Below are 27,907 nucleotides of genomic sequence, written 5' to 3' on the forward strand. Positions count from 1 at the left end.
ATTTGCGTTAGTGCGACTCAGGTGAGTCATCTGTCTGTATGAAGCCTTTGGACCGTATGAAGCCTTTGGTCTGAGGTTTGTCTTCTTTACGTGAGGTGTCATGATGACATTCACAGGAAGATTCTCCAGACACCTTTTCGGAACCCAGATCTTCTTCATAGGCGGTCCATTCCTGCAGTTAGTACCAATGTACCTGGCAAACACTTCACCATTCTGATTCTTATACAGTATATAGTTTGCATCAAAGGATTCATCAATGATAATGGGGTTAGCACAAGTGAAGCCAGATAGATTGGATGGGTCTGCTGAAGGTTCCTTTGCAGCAACCCACATGGTTTTGGGGTACTGCTTAGGTTTCCAGTAAGAGCCATCAGCATTCATTTTCCTTACGAACCCAACACCCTCTTTCCTCGGGTTTCGGTTCAGTATCTGCTTTTTGAGGACATCACATAGTGTCTGATGCCCTTTAAGACTTTTGTACATCCTTGTTTCAAGCAATGTCTTCAACCTAGCATTCTCATCAGCAATAGCAATGGTATCCTCAGCAGAGGGGTTAGTTACCACGTCAACAGTTGAAGATATTGCAACAGTAGTAGCAGTAGAACATTCAGCAACAGAAGTAGCATTATCACGCTCAATGCATTTAAGACATGGTGGTTCAAATCCTTCCTGAGCGGGACTGATCTGTTTGGCGCGAAGTGACTCGTTTTCCTTTTGAAGATCTTCATGAACCGCTCTCAATTTCTCAAGATCTTGTTTCCTTTGAAGATAATCATAGGAAAGCTTTTCATGAGTTGTTGAGAGAGTTTCATGACGACTTTCAAGTTCCTGATACTTAACGTGAAGATTTTTTATGTCTTCAATTAAGGATTCAGATCGAGTCATTTTAGCACCTAACAGATCATCGCTTCTGTCTAACAGTTTTTGAATATGTTCCATAGCTTTCTGTTGTTCAGTTGCAATTTTAGCAAGTGTTTTGTAGCTGGGTTTTGAATTACAATCAGAGTCATTGTCACTAGATGTTTGATGGTGAGTAGTGCGTGTGTTTACCTTGGCACCGCGTGCCATGAAGCAGTAGGTAGAAGCGGAGTAGTCCTTGTCATTTGCATCGGTGTCGGTTACGAGGTCATTGTCTTTAGTACTGAAGATGGACTTGGCAACGTATGCTGTAGCCAGACTTGCGACGCCTGAATCAGACTCCTCCTCAGACTCCACCTCCGCCTCCTCAGAAGCGGACTCCTCCTCTGAATCCATTTCCTTGCCAACAAACGCACGTGCCTTGCCAGATGAGCTCTTCTTGTGTGATGAAGACTTTGAGGAAGACTTGGAAGAAGACTTTGAGTATTTCTTCTTCTTGTTGTTGTCAGAGTCATATTCCTTGCTCTTCTTCTTCTTTTTGTTCTCATTGTCCCACTGTGGACACTCAGAGATGAAGTGGCCAAGTTTCTTGCACTTGTGACATGTTTTCTTCTTGTAGTCATGAGCAGAAGCTTCATCATTCCTTGAGCTTGATCGGGAAGACTTTCTGAAACCTTTCTTCTTGGTGAATTTTTGGAACTTCTTCACAAGCATAGCAAGTTCCCTTCCAATGTCTTCGGGATCATCAGAACTGCTGTCAGATTCTTCTTCAGATGAGGAGACAGCTTTTGCCTTCAAGGCACGAGTTCGCCCATAGTTTGGACCGTAGATATCTCTTTTCTCAGAAAGCTGAAACTCATGTGTGTTGAGCCTCTCAAGTATGTCAGATGGATCGAGTGTCTTGAAATCAGGACATTCTTGAATCATCAGGGCTAGGATGTCAAACGAACTATCAAGTGATCTCAGTAGTGTCTTGACGACTTCATGTTTGGTGATGTCAGTGAGTCGGTCAAATGTGTGCTGGACATTCTCATTGTCATTTCGCTTGAAGCGATTGAAGAGGTTGTGAAGGACACTGATTCTCAGATCTCTCTAGGTTGAGATGCCTTCATTGACCTTGGAGAGCCAGTCCCAAACCAGCTTAGATGTCTTCAAAGCACTCACACGGCCATACTGTCCTTTGGTCAGGTGACCACAGATGATATTCTTGGCAGTAGAGTCCAGTTGAACAAATTTCTTGACATCAGCAGCAGTGACACCTTCTCCAGCCTTGGGAACACCATTCTTGACGACATACCATAGGTCGACGTCAATGGCTTCAAGATGCATGCGCATCTTATTCTTCCAGTAGGGATATTCAGTTCCATTGAAGACGGGGCACGCAGCGAAGACTTTAATTATCCTTGATGTCAACATAGCTAAAACTCCAGGTGGTTAAACTGAATCACACAGAACAAGGGAGCACCTTGCTCTGATACCAATTGAAAGTGCGTTATATCGACTAGAGGGGGGTGAATAGGCGATTTTTATGAAAGTCTTCAAAACGTGGAAGTTATGAAGACAAACGATAGAAATAAACCTATTACCATGCAGTGGAAGGTAGACTACACTAGGCAAGCCATAGTCAAGTATTCAATAAAGTGAAAGCACAGTGACTTAATAGCAGCAATGTAGTAAGGATCAGGTAGGAAGATATTATGAAGCCATACAAAACATGCAGTCACTCAGTGAAGACAAAAGATAGTGCAAACATACAATGACTTCACAAGGAGCAACAGTAAGTAAAGGGAGGGGAAGATGAAACCAGTGACACGCTGAAGACAATACTTTTTTGGACCAGTTCCAGTTGCTGTGACAACTGTACGTCTGGTTAGGGCGGCTAGGTATTTAAATCTTAGGACACACAGTCCCGGACACCCAGTCCTGAACACGCAGCTCAGGACACCCAGTCCTCACTGTATTCCCCTTGAGCTAAGGTCACACAGACCTCGCCCAATCACTCTGGTAAGTCTTCAAGGTAGACTCCCAAACCTTCACAGACTTCGTTCACCGACAATCCACAATGTCTCTTGGATGCTCAGAACGCGACGCCTAACCGGCTGGAGGATGCACAGTCCTCAAGTGTAATAAGTCTTCATATCACACAGACAAGAAGACTTAAGTGATGCCCAATTCTCTTTGGCTCTGGGTGGTTAGGGCTTTATCCTCGCAAGGAATTCTCTCTCAAAGGCTTCGAGGAGGGTTGCTCTCAAACGACAAAAGCCGTACTCTCAATCTGAGCAGCCAACCGTTTATGGTTGTAGGGGGTGGGCTATTTATAGCCACTGGGCAACCCGACCTGATTTGTCCGAAATGACCCTGGGTCACTAAGGAACTGACACGTGTTCCAACGGTCAGATTTCAAACTCACACGGCAACTTTACTTGGGCTGCAAGCAAAGCTGACTTGTCCGACTCTGGACAAGATTCGCTCTCATAGTCTTCACTCGAAGACATAGGTTTTGGTTAGGCATCACTTCAGTCATTCTGACTGGTTCTCTTGGACCCCACTTAACAGTACGGTGGTTCCTATGACTCAATAGAGAAGAAAAAGAACTACGAAAGATCTAAGTCTTCGAGCTTCATAGGCTTCATGTGATGTCTTCTCTTGTCATAGTCTTCAATGAGAATATCTTCATATACCACCTTTGACTTCAATGTCTTCATACATTTTTAGGGGTCATCTCTGGTAGGAAAACCGAATCAATGAGGGACTTCTACCTGTGTTATCCTGCAATTCTCACAAACACATTAGTCCCTCAACTAGGTTTGTCGTCAATACTCCAAAACCAACTAGGGGTGGCACTAGATGCACTTACAAACTTCAGTCGGCAGTTGTTGTTCAATCGATTCAGCGAGGAAATCTGCTATTGCTTGGGACTTAAACTTTCTTTGCCTCGAACTTGATATCTAAGGGAAGGAGTTCAATCGCCCATTTTGCCACTCGACCAGTTGCATCTCTGTTGTGCAGAATCTCTGACAATGGAGCATCACTGACGACTGTAACAGAGTGATCAGAGAAATAGTGTGCAACCTTCTTCGTGGTCATGTAAATTCCATAAACGAGCTTTTGATAGTGCGGATATCTCTGCTTTGACGGAGTCAGAACTTCAGAAATATAATAAACTGGGTGCTGAACTTTTTAGGTTTTTCCCTCTTCTTCCCGCTCGACCGTAAGTACTGTACTGATGGCTTGTCCAGTGGCTGCTATATAAAGCAGTAAATGCTCTTTGCTGATTGGGGCAGCAAGCACCGGCTAGGTGGAAAGCAGAGCTTTTAGCTCTGCAAATGCTGCATCAGCTTCAGGAGTCCACTCGAACTTATCTAATTTCTTCATCAGTCGGTAAAGGGGCAGTGCCTTTTCACCGAGGCGAGAAATGAATCGACTTAGGGCGGCCAAGCAACCAGTAAGCTTCTGGACATCATGCACACGCACAGGGCGTTTCATTCGGAGTATAGCACCCACTTTCTCTGGGTTAGCATCGATCCCTCGTTCGGAAACGAGAAAACTGAGTAATTTTCCGCCCGGAACTCCAAACGTGCACTTTGATGGATTAAGCTTGATACCATACCTTCTGAGGTTGGCTAAGGTTTCAGCAAGGTCAGTCAGTATGTCGGAACCTTTACATGACTTGACCACAATGTCATCCATGTATGCTTCCACATTCCGACTGATCTGAGTGAGCAGGCACTTCTGAATCATCAGCATGAATGTGGCTCCAGCGTTCTTCAAACCGAATGGCATTGTGACATAACAGAAGCACCCAAACGGGGTGATGAAAGCTGTCTTTATCTCGTCGGGTCCGTACAGATGGATCTGGTGGTACCCGGAGTAGGCGTCCAAAAAGGACAAACGCTCGCACCCCGCAGTCGAGTCGACTATCTGGTCGATGCGAGGAAGAGGAAAGTGATCTTTCCGACATGCTCGATTGATATGCTTGAAGTCAATGCACATGCGAAGTGAATCGTCCTTCTTTGGGACCATGACAACATTGGCTAACCACTCGGAGTGGTAAATCTCTCGGATAAACTCAGCTGCCAGAAGCCGAGCCACCTCTTCACCGATTGCCTTTCTCTTCTGTAAGGCGGACCGTCGAAGATGTTCTTTGACTGGTTTCACTTTTGGGTCGACTCGCAAATGATGCTCAGCCGGTCCGCTGGGAACACCCGACATGTCCGAAGGTTTCCATGCAAAGATGTCCCAGTTCTCACGGAGGAACTGGATGAGCGCTTCTTCCTATTTGGAGTCGAGTGTGGTTGAAATGTGAGTCGGAGCAGCATTGGGGTCTGTCGGGTGAATGTGAATCGACTTCGTTTCACCAGACGACTGGAATTTTGAATCTGTGGCTGGCTTCTTGGCTCGCAACAAATCACTCAGATCTGCATTTTTCTGGTATTCTTGCAATTCTGCCACGGCCATCTGTGCATCGGCGATCTTTGAACCCTTATGGAAGCACTCCTCTTCCTTCTTCCGATTACCAACGATAGTGATCACCCCTTTGGGACCAGGCATCTTCAATTTGAGGTACACGTAACATGGTCGAGCCATAAAACATGCATAAGCTGGCCTGCCCAGAATGGCATGATAGGCACTCTGGAAATCCACAACTTCAAATGTCAACTTTTCTTTGCGGTAACTCTTGGAATCACCGAAAACCATGTCAAGAGAAATCTGGCCGAGTGATGCAGCCTTCTTACCTGGAATGACCCCATGGAAACTCATATTGCTTTCACTGAGTCTGGACATCGCAATGCCCATTCCCTTCAACGTCTCTGCATACAGTATGTTCAGGCCACTGCCACCATCCATCAGGACCTTTGTCAGTCGGGTGCCTTCGACCACCGGGTCGACCACCAGTGCTTGCCTCCTAGGGGTGTCTATGTGCGCTGGATGATCAGACTGGTCGAATGTAATGGTAGTCTGTGACCACTTCAAATAACTAGGTGTCACCGCAGCGACCATGTTCACTTCTCTGTTGATCACTTTCAATTGACTTTTTCTCTCAACGTCAGCAAAAATCATCAGAGTGAAATTCACATGGGGATAACCATCATCATCTTCTTCCTCATCCTCAGCCTTGTCTGCTTCCTTCTCCTTTTCCTTGGGATGTTTCTCTCGGAATTGCTGGATTAGGAGACGACACTGCCGAGTGGTGTGCTTCAGATAAATGAAATTACCCTCTTCATCTTTTTTGGTGTGGATGTGGCATGGCAGATCCAGCGCGTCATTTACATCTTGATATTTTACTTTCTTGGGGTTCCACGGCCCTTTGGGCTTCCCCTTGAACTTTCCTTTAACCACAGCTAAGGCTTCACCAGGAGCAGCTGGCTCGGCCTTGCGCTTCTGTTTCCGACCGGAGTTTCCTCCTCCGGCTTCATGGGCGACTGCTTTGTGCTTGCCACTCCGGAGTCGTTCTTCTTCTTCACCATTGGCATACTTGGTGGCAATCTCCATCATCTGAGTCAGAGTCATATTTCCTGTCCGACCGAATTTCAGATTCAACTCCCGATACCTGACACCTTCCTTAAAGGCACAAATTGCCTGATGATCAGACACATCCTCCACCGTGTGGTGGAGGGTGATCCATCTCTAGATATAATCCCTCAAAGTTTCATTCGGTTTCTGAACACAACACTGTAATTCTGTCAAACCTGCCGGCCGTTTGCAAGTGCCCTCGAATGTTCTGACAAACACTCGGGCGAGATCTTCCCAAGTATAAATACTGCTAGGTGCCAACTGATTCATCCATGCTCTAGCCGAGCCCTCCAACATCAGAGGAAGGTGTTTCATGGCTACTTCATCATTGCCGCCACCAATCTGGACAGCCACTCGGTAGTCTTCAAGCCAAGTGTCAGGCTTGGACTCACCAGTGAACTTACTGACTCCAGTCGCCAGCCTGAAGTTGGGGGAAATCACTGCATCCCTGATGGCTCTGCTGAAGCACTCTGGACCTGAGACATGCACCCTGCTGCTGGTTTGCGGATCCCTGTCATGGCCCTCTCAGTGGGCTCTGTTTCTGTCAACCAAGCCCTAAATGACAATAGATCTCGCATCAAAGCCTGGCTCCCTGGGGTCGACTGGAATCCCTCGCCCAACATTGTGAGGGTGCCTGTCTTCATGTTGCTGAGGCATGTACGACCCACTCCTTGGGGGAGGCGTGGGCACTCGACGGCGATCATCGCGATCGACTTGGTGATCATACTGCTCACGGTTTCTGTACCGATCTCGTTGATCTCCACGTCCCTCACGACTCGGGGGCGATCTTGGGCTGTGGGCCGACTGAACTGTGTTTGCAACCACGGATCTGCTATGGATCCTATTCCGCGACTGAGATACGACTGTATTCTGTTCTCCCGCCGCCTGGAGCAAAGCTCGGATCTGCACCAGACCTCGGCCAGCTTCTGACTGGGAAGGTTGGATCGACTCCGCTATCCGGGCAATAGCTGCTAGATTCTGGATCGGGGTTCGGTATACCTGAGTCGGAGGTGGAAAAAGTTGGCGTCGACTGGATTCGGGAGCATGTTGCCGAGCGCGATCATCGAGTGCGCGCTGGAGGTTCTCCAGTCGAGTGCGCTCAGCCAAGTTGGCCAAGCGCGCCTGCTCCAAGGCCTGGGCCTCAGGGGTTTCTCCAACTATAGGAGTATGCAATGCATCCATGTTCCGGCGGTGAAGTTCCTCCCTCTGCTGCGAAGAGAGGGGTTCAGGGCAGTACTCTTTATGAACGCACGACGGATCGCCGTCCCCATCACCTCCGTCTTCACGGGTGAAGCCAGGAGGACCACGTGGTCCATTAACCATCAAAACTTCTGCCGCTGGGTCGCTGCTGTCGCACTCGGATGCAGTCTCTACGAAGCCAGTCGACAGATCGAACAAGCCGTAGAGAGTTTCGTCGGGCTCGATTGCCGCGACTTGAGGGGTGGCCGACTGGCGGGCCACCGCATGTCTCACCCACCGCTGAAGCCTCGACCGACCGGAACGTTTGCTCCGGCGGGCCGCGGGGAGGGGGAAAGCTACTGGAGCCAACTGATACTGGGTCGACGGCTGCCGCAGGAGGACGCCGCGGACGCACGCGCGAAAGTGCGTCGCCCCGCGGACGGGGAGCGCGTCGACGTCGAGTGGAGCCTCCTGAAGCCAAGCGGAGTCGTCGGTGATAAACACGAGCGCGCCGATACGGATCTCGCGGCCCTCAGCCAAACCTCCGCCTGAAACCATGATGAAGGGGATCGGAAAAATTGCAACTTCTCCAAAAATTTGCTAAGACACCTGCCCCATGGTGGGCGCCAACTGTCGTGGTTCTAAGCCTGACAGTAGAATAGGGGGGTAGGGATGTAGAGGCAAGATCCTAGCTATGGAGGAGTTGTACACACGAGTTTTACGAGTTCAGGCCCTTCTCGGAGGAAGTAACAGCCCTACGTCTCGGAGCCCGGAGGCGGTCGACTGGATATATGCGCGTGAATTACAAAGGGTGTGAACCCTTGTCCCAGAGGAGAGGGGTGGCTTATATAGAGTGCGCCAGGACCCCAGCTCCCCTCCGTTACACAGAGTTCAATGTTCATAAAGGAGGAGTGTTACTGGTAACGTCCGGAGTAAAGTGCTATAAATGATTATTAAATCTATGACTTAAATCCCGACCGTTGCGGAGTGAGTGGCTTCACATCTTCTGGTGGTCGAATGGTTGTTCGTACGGTCGAGTGTCTTCAAGGCTGTCGAGTGGAACATAGCTTCATGGTCGAGTGGATGATGATCTCTCTTCGACTGCTTCTGGTTCTTTTAGAGATGTCCTTGGGAAAGGGTATCTTGGACATATCCATGACCCTACCCTAGGTACATAGCTTCGTCAGTGGGCAATCTTTCTAATTTTTCAACAGCTCGTCTATTTCCTCGCCGCTCCTCGTACGCGGGCGTCTTCAGGGTTCGGTTTCACCATCGGACAGATCCTTGCGTTTTCTCCATCAGTCATCATCGCGAAGCCACCTTCGATGTCCCATGTACACTGTTTTCGAAGACCCGGGATCTCTATCTAGCTGGCGATGCGTTGTGTCATCCATGCACCTGACGCATGCACAACATCCATGGACCACCTGCCCCGCGACATATCCGTAACCGAGATAGCCATGCACCGTCGTGAGCAGTGCGGCTCTCATAGGGAAATATTCTTTCTCTACGGCGTCCCATGTATTGGCTGATGTTTTCCACAACGTGTCTAGCTCCTATTTCAGCATCCCTAGATACAGATTGATGTCGTTCCCTGGTTGTTTCGGCCCTTCAATTAGCATACTCATGTGAATGTACTTCCTCTTCATGCACAACCAGGGGGAAGGTTGTACATCCACACAGACACAGGTCAGGTGCTATGTGTGCTTCTTTGGCTGCCAAACGGATTGACTCCATCGGTGCTCGCGCCCAGCACGATGTTCCTTGGACCGTCCCCAAATTATGGGTGTTCAAAGTTCAACGCTTGCCACTGGCTCGCATCCTTAGGGTGACTCAGCATCTTGTCTTTTTTTATTTATCTTTGGATCATTTCCATCATCTTCTCGCTTCTTCTCCTCCCTATCCGCGTGTCAACGCAGGAGTTTTGCTACCTTAGGGTCCGTGAAATACCGCTATAGACGAGGAGTGATCGGAAAGTACCACACCACTTTTCGAGGAGCTTTCTTCCTCTTCTTGTATCGAGTGACGCCGCACACCGGACATATGGTAGACTCCGCGTGCTCGTCCCGATAAATGATGCAATCGTTCATGCACACATGGTATTTCACGTGCGGTAAATCTAGAGGACACACGATTTTCTTCGCCTCCTCGAAACTGGTCGGGCACTTGTTCCCCTTGGGAAGACGTTCGTGTCAGAATGACATGTTCTCGTCAAAGCATGTGTCGGTCATTTTGTGTTTTACCTGTTGGAAATATGCCCTAGAGGCAATAATAAATTAGTTATTATTATATTATATTTCATTGTTCATGATAATCGTTTATTATCCATGCTAGAATTGTATTGATAGGAAACTCAGATACATGTGTGGATACATAGACAACACCATGTCCCTAGTAAGCCTCTAGTTGACTAGATCGTTGATCAATAGATGGTTACGGTTTCCTGACCATGGACATTGGATGTCATTGATAACGGGATCACATCATTAGGAGAATGATGTGATGGACAAGACCCAATCCTAAGCCTAGCACAAGATCGTGTAGTTCGTATGCTAAACCTTTTCTAATGTCAAGTATCATTTCCTTAGACCATGAGATTGTGCAACTCCCGGATACCGTAGGAGTGCTTTGGGTGTGCCAAACGTCACAACATAACTGGTGGCTATAAAGGTGCACTACGGGTATCTCCGAAAGTGTCTGTTGGGTTGGCACGAATCGAGACTAGGATTTGTCACTCCGTGTAACGGAGAGGTATCTCTGGGCCCACTCGGTAGGACATCGTCATAATGTGCACAATGTGACCAAGGAGTTGATCACGGGATGATGTGTTACGGAATGAGTAAAGAGACTTTCCGGTAACGAGATTGAACAAGGTATCGGGATACCGACGATCGAATCACAGGCAAGTATCGTACCGATAGACAAAGGGAATTGTATACGGGATTGATTGAATCCTTGACATCGTTGTTCATCCGATGAGATCACCGTGGAGCATGTGGGAGCCAACATGGGTATCCAGATCCCTCTGTTGGTTATTGACCGAAGAGTTGTCTCGGCCATGTCTGCATGACTCCCGAACCCGTAGGGTCTACACACTTAAGGTTCGATGATGCTAGGGTTATAGGGAAAGTATGTACGCGGTTACCGAATGTTGTTCAGAGTCCCGGATGAGATCCCGGACGTCACGAGGAGTTCCGAAATTGTCCAGCGGTAAAGATTGATATATAGGAAGTATGGTTTTGGCCACCGGAAGTGTTCCGGGCATCACCGGTAGTGTACCGGGACCACCGGAGGGGTCCGGGGGTCCACCGGGAGGGGCCACGGGCCCCGGAGGCATACATGGGCCAAGTGTGAGAAGGGATCAGCCCCTAGGTGGGCTGGGGCGCCTCCCCACCAAGGTCCATGCGCCTAGAGAGAAGAGGGGGCAAACCCTAAGGGCAGATGGGCCCTAAGGCCCATGCCTGGTGCGCCTCCCTCTCCCCCCACTTGGCCGCCACCCCAGATGGGGATTGGGGCTGCCGCCACCCCTAGTGTGGAAACCCTAGGTGGGGGCGCAGCCCTCCCTCTCCCCCTATATATAGTGGAGGCAAAGGGGCATCCCAACACACGAAGTCCTTCCCCTGTTGGCGCAGCCCTACCCCTCTCCCTCCTCGTCTCTCGTAGTGCTTGGCGAAGCCCTGCTGGAGTCCCGCGCTCCTCCACCACCACCACGCCGTCGTGCTACTGCTGGACAGAGTCTTCCACAACCTCTCCTTCTCCCCTTGCTGGATCAAGGCGTAGGAGACATCACCGGGCTGCACGTGTGTTGAACGCGGAGGCGCCGTTGTTCGGCGCTTAGATCGGAATCAACCGCGATCTAAATCGCTACGAGTACGACTCCTTCATCCGCGTTCTTGTAACGCTTCCGCTTAGCGATCTAAAAGGGTATGTAGATGCACTCCCCTTCCCCTCGTTGCTAGATTACTCCATAGATTGATCTTGGTGATGCGTAGAAAATTTTAAATTTCTGCTACGATCCCCAACAGTGGCATCATGAGCTAGGTCTATGCGTAGTTTCTATGCACGAGTAGAACACAAGTTGTTGTGGGCGTCGATTTTGTCAATTTACTTGCCGTTACTAGACTTATCTTGATTCAGCGGCATCGTGGGATGAAGCGGCCCGGACCGACCTTACACGTACTCTTACGTGAGACTGGTTCCACCGACTGACATGCACTGATTGCATAAGGTGACTAGCGGGTGTCTGTCTCTCCCACTTTAGTCGGATCGGATTCGATGAAAAGGATCCTTATGAAGGGTAAATAGAAATTGGCATATCACGTTGTGGTTTTGGCATAGGTAAGAAACGTTCTTGCTAGAAACCTATAGCAGCCACGTAAAAACTTGCAACAACAATTAGAGGACGTCTATCTTGTTTTTGCAGCATATGCCGTGTGATGTGATATGGACAAAAGGATGTGATGAATGATATATGTGATGTATGAGATTGATCATGTTCTTGTAATAGGAATCACGACTTGCATGTCGATGAGTATGACAACCGGCAGAAGCCATAGGAGTTGTCTTAATTTATTTATGACCTGCGTGTCAACTTAAACATCATGTAATTACTTTACTTTATTGCTAAATCGTTAGCCATAGTAGTAGAAGTAATAGTTGACGAGACGACTTCATGAAGACACGGTGATGGAGATCATGATGATGGAGATCATGGTTTCATGCCGGTGATGATGATGATCATGGCGCCCCGAAGATGGAGATCAAAAGGAGCAAAATGATATTGGCCATATCATGTCACTATTTGATTGCATGTGATGTTTATCATGTTTTACATCTTATTTGCTTAGAATGACGGTAGCTTAAATAAGATGATCCCTCGCAATAATTTCAAGAAAGTGTTCCCCCTAACTGTGCACCGTTGCGAAGGTTCGTTGTTTCGAAGCACCACGTGATGATCGGGTGTGATAAATTCTAACGTTCGAATACAACGGGTGTAAGCCAAATTTACACATGCAATACACTTAGGTTGACTTGACGAGCCTAGCATGTACAGACATGGCCTCGAAACACGGAAGACCGAAAGGTCGAGCATGAGTCGTATAGAAGATACGATCAACATGAAGATGTTCACCGATGTTGACTAGTCCGTCTCACGTGATGATCGGACACGGCCTAGTTGACTCGGATCATGTTTCACTTAGATGACTAGAGGGATGTCGATCTGAGTGGGAGTTCATTAAATAATTTGATTAGATGAACTTAATTATCATGAACATAGTCTAAATTATCTTTGCAAATATGTTGTAGATAAATAGCTCACATTGTAGCTCCCTGTTTCAATACGTTCCTAGAGAAAGACCAAGTTGAAAGATATTGTAAGCAATGATGCGGACTGGGTCCGTAGTCTGAGGAGTGTCCTCACTTCTACACAGAAGGCTTATGTCTTTGATGCACCGCTCGATGTGCAAACCCTTACAACGTCGTCTGTGGATGTTGTGAACACCTGACAGACACATCCTGATAGTTTAGTGCACCATACTTCACGGCTTAGAATCGGGATTCCAATGACGTTTTGAACACCATAAGACATATGAGATGTTCCAAGAGCTGAAATGGGGATTTCAGGCTCATGCCCGTGTTGAGAGGTATGAGACCTCTGACAAGTTCTTTTGCCAACAAGATGGAGGAGAATAGCTCAGCTAGTGAGCATGTGCTCAGAATGTCTGGGTGCTACAATCACTTAAATCAAGTGGGAGTTAAACTTCCAGATAAGATAGTGATTGATAGAGTTCTCTAGCCACTATCACTAAGCTACTAGATCTTCGTGATGAACTATGACATGCAAGGGATGGAGTTGATCCCGGAGCTGTTCGCGGTGCTTAGGACCGCAAAAGGTAGAAATCAAGAAGGAGCATCAAGTGTTGATGGTTTAACAAGACCACTGGTTTCAAGAAGGGCAAGGGCTAGAAGGGAAACTTCATGGATGGCAAACCAGTTGCCGCTCCAGTGAAGGAACCCAAGGTTGAACCCAAACCTGAGACTAAGTGCTTCTATTGTAAGGGGAACGGTCACTGGTAGCGGAATTACCCCAAATGCATGGTAGATAAGAAGGCTGGCAACTTCAACAAAGTATATACGTGTTATTAATGTGTAACTCACTAGTACTCCTGGTAGCACCTGGGTATTGGATACCGGTTCAGTTACTATTATTGGTGACTTGAAGCAAAAGCTACGGACTAAACGGAGACTGGCTAAGGGCAAGGTGACGATGTGTGTTGGAAGTGTTTCCAAAGTTGATGAGATCACCATCACACGCTCCATCTGCCTTCGGGATTAGTATTGAACCTAGATAAATGTTATCAGGTGTCTACGTTGAGCATGAGTATGATTAGATCATGTTCATTGCAATACGGTTATTCATTTAAGTTAGAGAATAATGGTTATTCTGTTTACATGAATAATACCTTTCATGGTCATGCACCCTATGTGAATGGTTCATTGAATCTCGGTCATGGTAATACACATGTTCACGCCAAAATATGTAGAGTTAATAATGATAGTACCACTTTCTTGTGGCACTGCCGCTTAGGTCATATTGGCGTAAGATGCATGAAGAAACTCCATGTCGATGGATGTTTGGAGTCACTTGATTTTGAATCGCTTGACACATGCGTGCCATGCCTCATGGGCAAGATGACTAAGACCCCGTTTTCAGGTACAATGAAACGGGCAAGTGACTTGTTGGAAATCATACATGCTGATGCGTGTGATCCAATGAGAATTGAAGCATGCGGTGGATATCGCTATTTTCTCATCTTCACTGACGATTTGAGTAGATATAGGTATATTTACTTAATGAAGCACAAGTCTGAAACGTTTGAAAAGTTCAAGCGATTTCAGAGTGAAGTTAAGAATCATCATAACAAGAAGATCAAATTCCTACGATCTGATCAATGAAAATTTCTGAGTTATGAGTTTGGCAAACACTTAAGACATTGTGGAATTGTTTCACAGTTGAAGCCACCTGGAACACCACAGGGTAATGGTGTGTCCGGATGTCGTAATCGAACCCTATGAGATATGGTGCGATCTATGATGTCTCTTGCTGATCTACCGTTTTCATTTTGAGGTTATGCGTTAGAGACAGCTGCATTCACTTTAGATAGGGCACCATCTAAGTCCGTTGAGACGACGTCAAACATTGGTTTGGCAAGAAACCAAAGATGTCATTTCTTAATGTTTGGGGCTGCGATGCTTAAGGCTTCAGCCGGAGAAGCTCGAACCCAAAAGCGGACAAACACATCTTCATAGGATACCCAAAGGTGACAGTTGGGTATACCTTCTATCTCAGATCCGAGGGCAAATTGTTTGTCGCTAAGAACGGGTCCTTTCTCGAGAAGGAGTTTCTCTCAAAAGAATTGAGTGGGAGGAAGATAGAACTTGATGAGGTTGCCGGACCTTTACTTCAACCATAAAGTGATGCAACACAGAAAGATGTTTTCTATGGCGCCTACGTCTGTTGAATAGGAAGTTAATGATAGTGATCATGAAGCTTCGGATCAAGTTGCTATCGAACCTCGTAGATCGACAAGGATATGTACTACTCCTGAGTGGTACGGTAATCCTGTCTTAGATATCATGTTGTTAGACAACAATGAACCTACGAGCTATGGAGAAGCGATGGTGGGCCCGTATTCCGACAAATGGTTAGAAGCCATGAAATCCGAGATAGGATCCATGTATCAGAACAAAGTATGGACTTTGGTGGACTTGCCCGATGATCGGCAAGCCATTGAGATAAATGGATCTTTAAGAAGAAGACGGACGTGGGCGGTAATGTTACCGTCTATGAAGCTTGACTTGTGGGAAAGAGTCTTTTCACAAGTTCAAGGAGTTGACTACGATGAGAATTTCTCACCCGTAGCGATGCTTAAGTCTGTCGGAATCATGTTAGCATTAGCTGTATTTTTCGATTATGAAATCTGACAGATGGATGTCAAAACAAGTTTTCTTACCAGCTTTCGTAAGAAAAGGTTGTATGTGATACAATAAAAGGTTTTGTCGATCCTAAGGATGCTAAAAGGTATGCTAGCTCCAGCAATCCTTCTATGGACTAGAGCAAGCATCTCGGAGTCAGAATACATGCTTTGATGGAGTGATCAAAGCTTTTAGGTTTATACAATGTTTGCTAGAAACTTGTATTTACAAGAAAGTGAGTGGGAGCACTACAATATTTCTGATAAGTATATGTGGATGACATATTGTTGATTCGAAATAATGTAGAATTTCTGGAAAGCATAAACGGTTGTTTGAAGAGTGATTTTCAAAGGAAGACCTGGATAAAACTGCTTACATATTGGGCATCAAGATCTATAGAGATAGATCAAGACGCTTGATGATACTTTCAAAGAACACACACCTTGACATGTTTTTGAAGGAGTTCAAAATAGATCAGTCAAAGAAGGGGTTCTTACCTGAGTTGTAAGGTGTGAAGTTGAGTAAGACTCAAAGATTGACCACGGCAGAAGAAAGAGGAAGGACGAAGTCATCCCCTATGTTTTTGTCATAGGCTCTATACGGTATGCCATGTTGAGTACCGCACCTGATGTGTGCCTTGCCGCATGTCCGACAAGAGGGTACAAAGGTGATCTAGGAGTAGATCACCAGATAGCGGTCAAAATTATCCTTAGAGGAATAAGGAAATGTTTCTCGGTTATGGAGGTGATAAAGAGTTCAACGTAAAGAGTTACGTTGATGCAAGCTTAACACCTATCCGGATAGCTCTGAGTAGAGATACCGGATACGTATAATGGAGCAACAATTTGGAATAGCTCCAAGTGGAACGTGGTAGCAGCATCTACGATATGACATAAAGTTTTGGGAAATACATAGGGATCTGAATATTGTAGACCCGTTGACTACAACCTCTCTCACAAGCATAACATGATCAAACCCAGAACTCATTGAGTGTTAATCACATAGTGATGTGAAATTAGATTATTGAGTCTAGTAAACTCTTTGGATGTTGGTCACATGGAGATGTGACCTGTGAGTGTTAATCACATGGCGATGTGAACTAGATTATTGGCTCTAGTGCAAGTGGGAGACTGTTGGAAATATGTCCTAGAGGCAATAATAAATTAGTTATTATTATATTATATTTCATTGTTCATGATAATCGTTTATTATCCATGCTAGAATTGTATTGATAGGAAACTCAGATACATGTGTGGATACATAGACAACACCATGTCCCTAGTAAGCCTCTAGTTGACTAGCTCGTTGATCAATAGATGGTTACGGTTTCCTGACCATGGACATTGGATGTCGTTGATAACGGGATCACATCATTAGGAGAATGATGTGATGGACAAGACCCAATCCTAAGCCTAGCACAAGATCGTGTAGTTCGTATGCTAAAGCTTTTCTAATGTCAAGTATCATTATCTTAGACCATGAGATTGTGCAACTCCCGGATACCGTAGGAGTGCTTTGGGTGTGCCAAACGTCACAACGTAACTGGGTGGCTATAAAGGTGCACTACGGGTATCTCCGAAAGTGTCTGTTGGGTTGGCACGAATCGAGACTAGGATTTGTCACTCCGTGTAACAGAGAGGTATCTCTGGGCCCACTCGGTAGGACATCATCATAATGTGCACAATGTGACCAAGGAGTTGATCACAGGATGATGTGTTACGGAACGAGTAAAGAGACTTGCCGGTAACGAGATTGAACAAGGTATCGGGATACCGACGATCGAATCTCGGGCAAGTATCGTACCGATAGACAAAGGAAATTGTATACGGGATTGATTGAATCCTTGACATCATGGTTCATCCGATGAGATCACCGTGGAGAATGTGGGAGCCAACATGGGTATCCAGATCCCTCTGTTGGTTATTGACCGGAGAGTTGTCTCGGCCATGTCTGCATGACTCCCGAACCCGTAGGGTCTACACACTTAAGGTTCGATGACGCTAGGGTTATAGGGAAAGTATGTACGCGGTTACCGAATGTTGTTCGGAGTCCCGGATGAGATCCCGGACGCCATGAGGAGTTCCGGAATGGTCCGGAGGTAAAGATTGATATATAGGAAGTATGGTTTTGGCCACCGAAAGTGTTCCGGGCATCACCGGTAGTGTACCGGGACCACCGGAGGGGTCCGGGGGTCCACCGGGAGGGGCCACGGGCCCTGGAGGCATACATGGGCCAAGTGTGAGAAGAGACCAGCCCCTAGGTGGGCTGGGGCGCCTCCCCACCAAGGTCCATGCGCCTAGAGAGAAGAGGGGGCAAACCCTAAGGGCAGATGGGCCATAAGGCCCATGCCTGGTGCGCCTCCCTCTCCCCCCCACTTGGCCGCCACCCCAAATGGGGATTGGGGCTGCCGCCACCCCTAGGGTGGAAACCCTAGGTGGGGGCGCAGCCCTCCCTCTCCCCCTATATATAGTGGAGGCAAAGGGGCAGCCCAACACACAAAGTTCTTTCCCTGTTGGCGCAGCCCTACCCCTCTCCCTCCTCGTCTCTCATAGTGCTTGGCGAAGTCCTGCTGGAGTCCCGCACTCCTCCACCACCACCACGCCGTCGTGCTGCTGCTGGACGGAGTCTTCCCCAACCTCTTCTTCTCCCCTTGCTGGATCAAGGCGTAGGAGACATCACCGGGCTGCACGTGTGTTGAACGCGGAGGCGCCGTTGTTCGGCGCTTAGATCGGAATCAACCGCGATCTAAATCGCTACGAGTACGACTCCTTCATCCGCGTTCTTGTAACGCTTCCACTTAGCGATCTACAAGGGTATGTAGATGCACTCCCTTTCCCCTCATTGCTAGATTACTCCATAGATTGATCTTGGTGATGCGTAGAAAATTTTAAATTTCTGCTACGATCCCCAACATTACCTTCATCTCCAGAGCCATGAGCGTTACTTTCAGGCGGGTATCCTCGGGCCTGCATCCTTCATACAATGGAGTAACCGCGTCTATCTCCAGTTGATCCAGCTTGGCTTTCTCTCGGGCGGCAGCTCTTGTGTTACCCGTCTGCTTGAGAAGTAGCTCTTGAATATGAGGGTCCTACACCCAGCCCATCGATGGTCCATCGTCGTCTGCTCCGGCATCTTCATCTTCATGATCATGCCCTTCGTCTTGATCTTCCTCATCATCATGTCCGACATCTTCTACATGATGACTGTGTACTGCATCTACTTCGTGATCATGTCCTGGAGATTCTTCGTCTTCTCGCCCGCCCTCGCCGCGGTTGTCTTGCTGCCCTTTCTCATTTCTTGCCCGCCCCCCATGGACGACTTCATAGTCATCTTTATCACCTTGCCACCGATAGCCATCCATGAAACCACGCAAGAGCAAGTGGTCCCGCACCTGTACGGCATCCGGGTCCATAAGGCTCTCCAGCTTGCATCTTTGACATGGACATCTTATCTCCGTCTCGTTCTTTTGAAGCATCTCGGCCTTCGCGGAGCTCAAAAACCTAATCACGATGCCTTCGGTCATCATGCGGACCATGGTCGCCTGCGGGGTAGAGCAAAATGATATTTTAGAACAAAGAAAATTGACATGACTTTGCCTAAAAATAGGATAAAAAAGAATGCATAGTGCCAAATTCTCGCCGAAACGGAAATGAATCAATATTCCGGCAAAATATTGGCAACTATCGCATTTCAAATACCGGTACCTGCAAACACAAATATATGCAACACCGCAAACATATGCAACACCACAAACATACGTAGATCTAGGCCATAAAAAGTGTGTACGTTGTTGGAGGGAGAAAAAAGTAGATCTAGAACATAAAGAAAGCTTTTCCCTTACTTACCTATCAAAAAAGGAAATTTAACCACTTAGGCCCTGTTCGGAGAACCTCCACTCCACAACTCCACTCCCGGAGCAGGTGGAGTTAGTGTTGAAAGTTGTGGAGCGCCTGTTTCCTGGCTCTGCAACTCCTCGGATTTCGTGAAGCTGGTGGAACTCCGAACAGGGTCTTAATTTGGGTGAATCTATAGTGCAAATGAGGTGAGGAGGAGGAGGCAGCCGAGACCAGGCTTGGTAGAGGTGGAGAGAATGAAGTGGGGAAAGTGAGTGTGGTAGGTGACTGTCCAAAATATCTAGCTGCTCCCAGATTACCAATGGCGCACCACCTAAGAATGCGCCATTAGTAACCAGGGTTACTAATGGCGCATCTGGTGTGTGGTGCGTCATTACTAGTTTTGAAAAATAAATAAATAAGCATGTTAATGGCGCACTATCCACTAGTGCGCCACTGCTAACAAATTTTTTTTATCTTTTTTTTCAAAAATAATAATGGCGCACCACACACTAGGTGCGTCATTAGTAATGTGGACGTTAATGGCGTACCTGTATCTGGTGCGCCACTGCTATATAGCAGTGGCACACCACATACATGGTGCGCCATTAATGCCCATATTAGCTATAGCCGTTTCCCTAGTAGTGGCAGGTGGCTGCGGCGGTCTCATACCCGGCAGACGTCCGGGTTGAAGAGTGCGCCGGACTGGTGGGTGCCCCATACCCGACAGACGTCCTGATTGGGATCTCAGTTCATAGATGTTAGGTTTGGCTGCGAGATCTGTTTGGTATTAGGACCAGACTATCAGCATCCCTATATCAATTGAATAGGAGTAGCGGCAGATATTGCCTAGACGGTGACTTTAGTCTTACTATTGTATGATTTTATAAGATCTTGTGTGAATAATTAATAAAATGATTGCATACATCGTTCAGACGTAGATGCTGGGGTCCTTTTCCATTTAAAAAAATAAAAAAATTGTTGGTGCGTTCAGAGGGGCGGCAAGCTGTGTATTCAACGGTGTAAGTGATCCTGAAGTGGCTGAGATTTTGGCTTGCCGCAAAGCAGTGCAGATGGTAGTCTAGCAAGGCGCGCAGAAGATTCATTTCGAAGTGGACAACAAAGGGGTGGCTGCAATGTTAAATGACAAGGAACGCAACCTGTCGGCGGCGGAGGCGATCATTCGAGAGGTCAAAGCACTACTCCCTTTATTTTTTTTTACTCCACATATAAGATTTGATTAAAGTCAAACTATATAAAGTTTAACCAAATTTATATATAAAAATATGAACATTTACAATATTAAAACTATATAGTATGAAAATACATTTTATGGTGCATCTGATAATGTTGATTTCTTGTCAATGTTTATATTTTTTAATATAAAATTAGTCAAACTTTACAAAGCTTGACTTTGATCAAATTTTATATACAGACTAAAAAGAAACGGAAGAGTACTCAATACCAGGCAAGACTATAAGATCACTTGGGTAAGGCGTTCTGGGAATAATGCAGCACATGTGCTCGCCAGAGAAGATTTATCACCAGACTGCATTTTATCTGTATTTTTAGACGAAATTCCATCCGTGGGTAACTAAATAAAACGACGTACTGATTCTAAAAAAAAATCAACACTCGGAACTCAAAACACTAGATACTTTTGTTTTCGAGAGAAAAAAAAGGCAATGGATACGAGGACGACTTGTCTCCGGTCAGGAACGTCTTTCGGGAGGAAACCACCAGCACGAACCAGATAAAGCATTACTAGTAGAGCCCTCAAACTCCTAAAAATAACTGCTTTTTTACAGTTTTCGTCGAAAAAACCCATAGACTAGAACCCCTTAACCCTCAAACCCTTAAATTTTTTTAAAGGTCCAAGCCTCAAATCCTCTCCAAATCCTCAAAAGTAAGGGTTGGGGAGCAAAATCTACCCCAACCCTCATTTGGCGGTTATCCTCGCGCAGGAGGGAAAAATCCTCCTAACTCCCGCGCCCACCCCCGCGACCGCCGCTGCTAGTCGTCCCCGTCGCCGGCGGCCGCCCCATCGACCTCCCGCGCGCAATGACAACGTCGTTCATAGGGAATATTCCGTTATAAGGGTTGAGTTTGAGTGTTCTAATCTTCGCTCCTGTTTTTCAACCCGTAAAAGTACACAAAAAAATTATTTTTAAACCCTTAAAACGCTAGTGAGGATTTGAGGATTTGAGAGTTTGAAGGTTCTACTAGTAATGCTCTGAAGACCCAATCAATCCCACGCGCACAAGTCCAGCCGAAAGACAACCGCGCCCCCGTACCCGTCCCCCGCCGGAAGAACAACGGAAAAAATAGAGCGAACGACACGGTCGAGCTCAGCAACGGCGACAGAGAGAGGGGAGACCATGCAGGGCGACGGCGAGGTGCTGTTCCTGGGCGGCGTCGGGGAGGTCACCGTCACCCTCGGCCACGACGGCCTCTCCTTCCTGCCTCTCCACCCGGTACGCCTCTGGCTCTGACTGAGGCTGGCCTCCCGCCCGTCTCTGCTCGCCGTATGCTATTGTCCGTTCGTACGGATTATGTTCCTTTTTCAGCACTTAATCTGAAGGAACTTTGTGCTTTCTTAGTCGAATTGTACGGTGGGCTGTAGATTTGCAGCTTCGGGGGTTGAACCGAAGAGTTGGGTGGCGGATAGGTAAAGTGGAGACGGCGTAAGTAGTTGCAGATTCATAAAGAAGCGTGGGTTAGGCGCCTAGATTGTTCATTAAAAGCGTGGTTACAAGCCGTGGCAGCATAGGATCACCGCGGCCTCGGACAACATTGAAGTTCGAGCTTTTGTTTGGAAAAGAAGTACTCCCTCCGATACATATTAACTGTAGTTTAATTGTTGCTGAACAAGAGGAGGATGGTTGCCACTAGCCACTGGCCAGCTGAACCCCTTGCAAATGGGGGAGCATAAAATGCCTTATTTTAAGTACCCAAACCAGAAACTAAGAATCCTCCTGTGCGTTTGTGTGACTCTATCTCTTGCAAATCACAACCTCAACCTTAGCTCCCCTCTTCAGGAAAGTGATCCTGCTGGTGTGCAAAGCCAAATATGTGAATATGACATTTTAGTATTTTACATGCATCTAGTTCTGTCAACAAGGATAGGTGTTCCAATTTTGCTTGTGCCTCGAGGATTACGTTCTTGAGTTGCAAATGATAAGTATATTCAGGAGGATATTGTCTTATTTTTTGTAGCGTGACTGTGGTTTCTGCTCATCACATTACATTTTGCAGGAATTGGGTTCTTCATGTTTGTCATCTATCGGATTACTACCAAAATTAGAGAACAAAATCAAGTTTTCGGATGTTTATGCTGTGGAGCTTCTTGATGAAGGTCCTGTATGTGGACCTTGGAATACAAGAATTGTCGTCCAAAGCAAGAAAAATAGTGAGGTTATAGCATTCCTTCTAGTTGTTTTACAGAGTTCCTTTTCTGTAGTTTGTGTCAAAAGCTTCTACTCTTTTTTAGCCAAATGCATTATAAAAGTTCTTTCACATGCCATGTTTTATGCTCGTGTTCTCTTTAAAAAGCTGTTGCTCATGCAGATGCACCGCTTTGCTGTACATGTAATCACCAGATCAAGAAAACACCCTTCTCAATTGGTACCTTATGAATATCTTTTTGGACACAAAGACCCGGAGACCTGCAAAAGCTGGGTTGAGCATCTCAGTGCATGCATAAATAATGAACAGGACAGGCCCAAGAACCTGATGGTAGTTCTAACACGCTCTTCCATATATCCCTTATCACTGCTATCATATTATTGAGCATTTTGGCTAACTAACTATTCCACAAACTGTAGGTGTTTGTCCATCCACTTTGTGGAAAAGGTAGAGGATGCAAAAATTGGGAAATGGTAGCTCCGTTATTTGACCGGGCAAAAGTAAATACAAAGGTAAACATGTTTGCTCACAGAAGCAAAAACAACAAAAGGAATTATAGACGTGCAATAATGTCTATGCATGATTCTTTCTTTCTATATTTGTTATTGATGAGTTTGTGACATCAAAATTCTCAGAAACAACCCTCAGTCCTCTAACTTATGTTCACAACATGTTTACATCTTCAGGTGATAATCACGGAAAGAGCAGGACATGCATATGACACCTTAGCATCAATATCAGATAAAGAGCTCAAGAAATTTGACGGTGTTGTTGCAGTGGTATGTTGATTTATTTTTATAATACTTGGTTAACATTTTCTGTTCTTATAGTTCGGGAAGTGTTGTATAACGACAATTAGTCATGATGTTTGAAGTCGTTTTCAGTGAGATGAGTCCTGAATTTCTTATTTCCAAACTGTTACGTAATTTATGAGTAGTTTTAGAATGACTATTGTTAGTCATCACTAGTTTATTTTAAGGTACAAGCTGATAAGAGATTAAAGCACAAAATGGGAATTCACCCCCTTAATAAACAACAACCTGGTAACATCAGTGTGAACGCACTATATGCCTTGGTGAAGAGATTTTTCACAGGATCACTTCCCACGTGCCCTAGAGTTTTTTCATATGGCATCTGAAATCTTCCGGTGTGTACTGTTAAAGAAAAGAAAATTATAATTCCATGCTGTACTTCTAGAGAGAAAAAAACTCAAATCCTGTACTCCTACTTTTTTTTCAATCCATTATTGAACTTATTGAATTCCATCCCATTTTACTTGTATACTCTCCAAACTTCACATTTATAGGGTGGTGATGGTTTATTTAATGAAATCCTGAATGGACTACTAAATTTGAGGAATAAGACTTCTTATCCTCCAACTCCAGAGGGCTTTGGATATTTTGGAAGCACTGAGAAGTGCCAAGAATATAGGAACGATGGGCTAAACAACAGTACGCCCACATCAGATGCTGTAAAAAATGTCATGCTCCGTGTGGGTTCCAACAAATCTGATGATCATGAACCTCTTCTTTCGACTGGGCAATCTGTTGGATTAGACATCTCATCATTAAGTATGTCCCTTTTGGTTACATGTACCACATATTATGTAGAGAAATTTCTTGTATAAGTAATTTTGTGTGCTTCTTATTGCAGATCCAAATACAGAATCATCTACTGGAGGTCAATGAGTAACCGAAACTCAGTTATTTTGTCTATCTTAAAACTGCGAAAAATTTAGGGCCAGCTACACGATTGATAGCTTTTGTTTGATGTTGAAATTGGTACTACTGCAGATCAAGTTCCTTCAGTCTCCTTCCCAAATGATTGGTTTAGGCTTGGCATAATTCCTTCTGGCTCAACAGATGCTATTGTACTCAGGTACTGATTGAGACACCTAGGTGTAACCACGCAAGGAGAAACTACACTTTTCAGTACTAATAGCTGAGCCTTTATTTTTAGGGGTAGAAAGTTGCATAGATCATGGCAATTCAATCCCCTTTAAATCTGTAGTTGTACAGCATTGCATGTAAGCTGGTTATGATCCTCATCCTTTAGGACATTGGACAGATCCACCATTACCATTCATTCATCTGTCTATTGGAGCAGTGTGCAAGTATGCTGTAATTGGTGCACCTGCCAAATTAGCATCACCTTCATCTTTCAAAACAATTATATTGTCTTGCATAATTTCTTACATTTTGAGCTTAATGTCCTTTTAATTCATGCATACCATGTCCATTTGCGGGATTGTTATAGATGGACTATTTGTGTGCACACATTATGTTCTTATCGATGGCAGTTCTTTGCTGGCTGTAAACATCTTATTCCATGCAGCACAACTGGGGAACGAGATGCTGTGACTTCTGCCCTGCTTATTATCTTTGGTAGAAGGATAGCGCTTGATATAGCTCAAGTAGTCAGGTGGAAGAGTAGCCCATCAGCTGAGGTCTTACCTACTGTACGCTATGCAGCTTCATTTGCAGGGTATGTAACTTCCTTTAGGGCATGATGTAGCTACCTAGTGCTTGTATGAACTGAGAGCGAGGAAACACATGAATTTTAATGTCGACCATCTATTTCTTAAATATGCTAATGTGCAATGCCACCATAGATATCCTGCAACAACTGTGACATTAACTCGATATATCTGGCAGAAGTTATAGGAGTTCCAGTTTTCATTTTATTCTCCTTAAATAATGCTGAACTTAGCTAGACTTAGCCTTGCTTTCATTGTTTGATGTAAGTAAGTTCTTCCTGTTGATGTTTCTTGTGCATTACTGATAGTTATGGATTTGCATTTAACATAGATTGATCATACAATTTTACCAAGTCGGTGCATCTGCATATCACTATATGACCCCCCTGTGGATTGTTGTTCTGCATATTAGTTGATTCTTTTGGAATCTGCTTGTAGATATGGATTTTATGGAGAAGTCATAAGGGAGAGTGAAAACTACCGATGGATGGGCCCCGCACGTTATGATTTTTCTGGAACCATGGTCTTCCTGAAGCACAGGTAATTAATAGTAACTGGTGGCAAGTATCCTTTCTTGTGCTATGCTTCTTATTCAGTTTGATCACAAACTGACAATTGCATGCCATTTTTCAGATCTTATGATGCAAAAGTGGCTTTTCTTGAGAATGAGAACTCTCATTCACTTGCTGCATCAGCAGAGAATGTTGCAGATGAAGTACAACCACTGCAATCTCGTAGAAAAAGATCCCGCAAAACAATTTGCTTGGCAAATTGTTCTGTATGCAAAGAAACTTCAACACCTGGACAAAATTCAGAAGATGAGATTCCAAACAGCTCCCAAACGATTCATGATAACCCAAAATGGATCTGGTCCGAGGGGCGTTTTCTAAGTGTCGGTGCAGCTGTCATTTCATGTCGCAATGAAAGAGCCCCTGATGGCCTAGTGGCTGAAGCACACCTCTCAGATGGTTTTCTTCACCTTCTGCTCATTAGAGATTGCCCTCTTCCCTTATATTTGTGGTAAGAATACTGTCACTGCTTGTTCAGCTTGTTTCACAGTACTCTGCACTGAGAAGTGATTACTAAACGTATTTCAGAACTATTTTATTTAACCAAATTACATCTAAAAACTTTGTGTCAAGTTGGACCTCACAACAGTCGATATCTGTTTACTCACTTCTGCTGTTACTTTTCCCTAACTAAATAAGGTTGCAAAAAATTGCAATAAAATAGTACAATCCTCTTCTTTTTTTATCTCTTATATCTCTAGAGTTTGTTTGAGGTAGCCGTTCTATCTGCAGGCATCTGACACAATTTACTAAGAAGGGGTCGGACCCTTTAACCTTCAAGTTTGTTGAACATCATAAGGTATTCCTTTCCCTTCTTTACGCTCTTCCCTGTTTACAAACCTTCATTTTGTTTAATTTAGATGTTTCCAATTTCTGTAGACGCAAGCATTTACCTTCATTTCATCACACGACGAAAGCGTATGGAACTTGGATGGCGAGCTTTTTCAGGCCTGTGAAGTGTCTGTCCAAGCTTGCCGGGGCCTTGTCAACCTCTTCGCGTCAGGGCCAGAGGTGTAGCAATGCTCCATAATAGCCTCCCTAGCCTCCCTAGCCTCCCTCCCTTTTTCACAAAGGGGAGACATCCGAATAGTTAATGTTGTAGAGTTGTAGAAGAACCTCATGTAGATATGTAAACCGCGGTCTCGTACCACGCAATAAAAAACCGGGCAGCGTTTTCTTCGATGTCCAAGGAAGGAGGAGAGCTACAGATTATGCTAAAAAACAGATGAATTCCGTGTGTCGCAATGCTGCAAATTTTGCATTGCCCACACGATTGATCTGGTGTTTGCAGGAAGCTAAGTAGACATCTGATATATTCGCTGTAACTCAACAACACTTCCCCTTGAAAATTTATTCTGCATTTTGGGCGACCTGGAGTTGTATTGTCCTCTTTTGAGAGGAAGCTGAAGTTTTACTCTTGGTCGGTGGATCCGCAGACCGCAGAGGGTGACAACAAGAACAAGTTGCCTGTTCCGGCCCACAGAGACGGCCCACAGAGCAGCTGAGCTAATTAAAACCCGCATGTTGCCGCATTTTTGGATGCGGTGCGCGCGGGCGGCTGTTTCTGGCTTTCTGCTGCCGGTGGATAGGACTGCCAGTTTTTTTTACTGTAGTATAGCTGCCCAGTGTTTAGTTTCGGGCATTTTTAACACTAGCACTCAAATTGAGCCCTCAAATAGCCATCGGAGGCCTTCTCTACTTTTTCACCCCTCAAAATTCTCCCCAACTCCAACACTAGCTTTCATTTCTCACCCCTCAAATAAAAAGTAACATGGAATGAACGGAACACAGGAATCTTCAAAAACCAACGAGCTCCGGCCTTGTCCTTGATCGGAAATGTCGTCGAGGAACCGGCTGTGTGGCACGCTGCAGGCAGGTGCAAGGCTAATTCGTTGATTGATAGACTTAGAGAGCCTGACTAATTCCCTAGAAACACTCATTGTCCGAGTGAACTGTAGTATTATAACGGTGCTAGCAAGCATGTAAATTCTTTGTACTCTAATAACCCCTCAATATCAATGAAATCACAAGCTGACACGTGGGACTTGCCGTAAGTTTTATTTTTCGTTTTTACTTGTTCTTGCTTCCCCTCTCTC

The 27,907-nt window shown here is 45.6% G+C and overlaps 1 protein-coding gene across 3 annotated transcripts; it reads left to right on the forward strand.

Annotated features, from left to right (window-relative positions):
* The first annotated feature begins 21,641 nt into the window (after positions 1-21,641).
* LOC119317324 (ceramide kinase-like) lies at positions 21,642-26,993 on the forward strand. Of its 3 annotated transcripts, none has more exons than XM_037591756.1 (13): positions 21,642-21,835; positions 22,617-22,775; positions 22,929-23,096; positions 23,186-23,278; positions 23,453-23,545; positions 24,073-24,337; positions 24,420-24,446; positions 24,560-24,644; positions 25,101-25,250; positions 25,681-25,782; positions 25,876-26,262; positions 26,544-26,610; positions 26,698-26,993. In XM_037591756.1, exons 1-13 carry the CDS (start codon positions 21,740-21,742, stop codon positions 26,839-26,841), a joined length of 1,836 nt encoding a protein of 611 aa, XP_037447653.1. In that variant the 5' UTR covers positions 21,642-21,739; the 3' UTR covers positions 26,842-26,993. The 3 variants fall into 3 exon arrangements, with proteins under 3 accessions (XP_037447653.1, XP_037447654.1, XP_037447655.1); XM_037591757.1 differs by having other exon boundaries at positions 21,643-21,835; positions 26,691-26,993; XM_037591758.1 differs by lacking the exon at positions 21,642-21,835 and having other exon boundaries at positions 22,635-22,775; positions 22,961-23,096.
* Positions 26,994-27,907: the final 914 nt, after the last annotated feature.

Source organism: Triticum dicoccoides, chromosome 6A, assembly GCF_002162155.2.
Source record: "Triticum dicoccoides isolate Atlit2015 ecotype Zavitan chromosome 6A, WEW_v2.0, whole genome shotgun sequence".
Taxonomy (NCBI): domain Eukaryota; kingdom Viridiplantae; phylum Streptophyta; class Magnoliopsida; order Poales; family Poaceae; genus Triticum; species Triticum dicoccoides.

What these genes read in the sequence shown, in the direction of transcription:
- LOC119317324 (XM_037591756.1), top strand. Translation starts at nt 21,740, where the DNA reads ATGCAGGGCGACGGCGAGGTGCTGTTCCTGGGCGGCGTCGGGGAGGTC. An exon ending in GGGCAAAAGTAAATACAAAG is followed by an intron (nt 23,279 to 23,452) that starts GTAAACATGTTT and finishes TTACATCTTCAG; the next exon opens with GTGATAATCACGGAAAGAGC. An exon ending in ATTAGACATCTCATCATTAA is followed by an intron (nt 24,338 to 24,419) that starts GTATGTCCCTTT and finishes TTCTTATTGCAG; the next exon opens with ATCCAAATACAGAATCATCT.